The sequence below is a fragment of the Nothoprocta perdicaria genome, unplaced genomic scaffold (assembly GCF_003342845.1).
Source record: "Nothoprocta perdicaria isolate Ctin4 unplaced genomic scaffold, notPer1 scaffold_384, whole genome shotgun sequence".
Classification (NCBI taxonomy): domain Eukaryota; kingdom Metazoa; phylum Chordata; class Aves; order Tinamiformes; family Tinamidae; genus Nothoprocta; species Nothoprocta perdicaria.
The window spans coordinates 203,466-205,822 of record NW_020455626.1 but is presented as its reverse complement, the minus strand read 5'-3'; the positions used below and the strand labels follow the sequence as shown (position 1 = coordinate 205,822).

At 60.7% G+C, this 2,357-nt stretch overlaps 1 protein-coding gene across 1 annotated transcript in view; it reads right to left on the bottom strand.

Moving 5' to 3' along the window:
- Positions 1-1,338: 1,338 nt before the first annotated feature.
- The window catches only part of LOC112952027 (leucine-rich repeat and fibronectin type-III domain-containing protein 5-like), a 3,516-nt gene continuing 2,497 nt past the window's right edge, over positions 1,339-2,357 (bottom strand). Inside the window, exon 3 of the mRNA XM_026044803.1 lies at positions 1,339-2,343. Coding sequence (XP_025900588.1) covers positions 1,974-2,343 — 370 coding nt within the window. The 3' untranslated portion in view covers positions 1,339-1,973. The remainder of the gene's footprint in view (positions 2,344-2,357) is intronic.

Below are 2,357 nucleotides of genomic sequence, written 5' to 3'. Positions count from 1 at the left end.
CCCGTGCGGGACAGCAGCGGGACGCTGTCCAGGCCCCGTCCTGTCACTGCTCAGCACCAATGCCCATGCGGGACAGCAGCAGGACACTGCCGGGCCCCGTCCCGGCACCGCTCAGCACCGGGCTCCCCAGCGAGCCCGCGGTGCCGCCCCGATGTGACATGTGGCCCGTTCCAGGCAGCACCGGCCTGCGGGGCACCCGCCAAAGGAAACCTCTGCACGTCGCCACCACCAACCACCCCCTATGGACTTTGCATTTGCATGCTCTGTTTTGCTTTTCTAACTTGGACACTTGGTCTACCTTAAAGCCACTCACTAAGTTCCCCTGTGCATTAAGTTCCCCTGGCGGGGCTGGCGGGGCACAGGCTCCGTGCCGCAGCCGCCTCCTCGCCCTGCTGCCCACCGCGCACCGCATCCACACAATTATCATGGGGTTAAATCCAGCCCGCGACATACAGTCCCTAGGGGCTGCTTAGTTAAACAAGCTGTGCACGGCAGTCTGGAGCACTCATGAAACTCAGTCTTTTGAATAAAATTTAAAAATTCCGGGTTCCCTAAACCCAAGAAACTATTAATGCTTTATCACTTCCACAAAGCGTTAGGCACAATGGCCCCATGATCTGAGACACCACGCAAAGTGCTGCCGCCTGATGCTTTTCAAACACAGGTAATTAAATGACCTCAGCAGAAAACCTCCGGAGCCGCCTCCTCAGCTACGGCGCGATCCCCTCCATGCCCGCTGGCCTGGCCGCTCCAGCTGARCTTCCTTAGCTTGGGAGACATTTAATCCAAGCACAGACAGACAGGGGGAAAACTGCAGCTCTTCTCTTGCTCTAAGTGTTGCAACGACCACACTAAATGGGCACGGGGCACCTAAGGAGCCCTTCCAACTGCTCGGCCATGCTCTCTCTGGCACCAGCATCACAACCAGGTGAGTTTTGAGCAGTACCAACCAGGCTTTCTCCAGGCGAGCCTGGCAGCAGGGCACTGCCATCCCCTGCGCAGGCTCCGTGGCGCCTCTCGCCCTTCCCTTCCCCGATGTGCGTAGGGGCGGCCAGCAGCCCCGGGGCCGCCATCGGACACGCACCTTGGGACACCAGGCCCCAGGTCCCTSCGTGCGCAGGACACGTACTGAACGGAGGGGAAACAGGCCCAGGGACATGCACGAGGTGACGATGGGGCTGCCATCGCGTCCCTGCKGCCATCACTCCAGGCTGGACTCGTGCCAACGCGCTCTGCCCTGCTCTCCCTTCGGAGATGGGCACGTGGTGGCCGCCGCAGCTCCCTCGGCGCAGGACGAGCAGGACGGTGCCGGAGGCCGCCGCCGCGGGCGGGCCCCCCGCACCGTGCGTGCCGGCAGTCACGGCGACACGGGCTGCGTACCCAGGGAATGTTTTATTTTACACAACGTAACAACACGGCGTTGTTGTTTCTGTACAGCATTTGCCTAAAAACAAAGGCAACACCATTGTCACTGGAGAGAAACGGACAGTCCGGTGGGTTTAAAAATCACCGCTCTACTGCTCAATCCAGAAGTGGGTACTTGTTAGCACGGAGGAAATCTCCCTTCCTTTATAAAAGGCTTTTCTCTGTGAAAACTCTCTTTTGTTTTCTGCTACGGCAGAGCCAGGAAGCCAGTCCTAGGGCAGGGAAGGCACTGGTGCTCGTTCATGCTTTTTCACCCCTTAATTTTTTTTTATTATTATTTTTTTAAATCTGTGAATGTCGCCTCCAGTTTTGTTAGTAACCCAACTGGAGTGGGGACTATGCGGGAGCCCGCGTGCCCGGGGCTCTCACAGGCACCGCACGGACAAGCCGCTCGTGGTGAGGCAGCAGCGGCACCCCGGGTGCCCGGTCCCGGGAGGGGGTGTTTGGCACGACGCCGGGAGCTTGGTTTCGCGTTAAGACAGAAAATAAATAAAAATACTAACAATGAAATAAAAGAAATAAAAAAGAAAGAAACAAAAGCAGGTCGGTCACACAGTGCTTTCCAATATCCACTCGGAGCCGGAGGCGGCGGCTGCGGCGCCCAGGCCGGGGCTCTCGGGGCCGGTGAGCATGCCGTTCATGGAGAGGCTCCTCTTGGACCGCAGCCCCGCGGCGCAGCGGCGGCGGCGCTCGGGCAGCTCAGCGCTCAGGGAGAGCCGCCGCTTCGCTCGGCAGCCGGCGGCCGGCAGCGTGAGGAACTTACTTGGCCTGGGCGCCGCTCTCCCGCGCGCGGCGGCAGCGGCAGTGGCCGGCRGCGCCGCCGAGTTGTTCCTGTTGGCGTTGTGCGGCTCCACGCTGGCGACGGCTTCRGCCGGCAGCTTCCGCGGCGGCGGCGTGGCGGCGGGGCAGGAGTCCGGGCTGCAGCGCGTGTC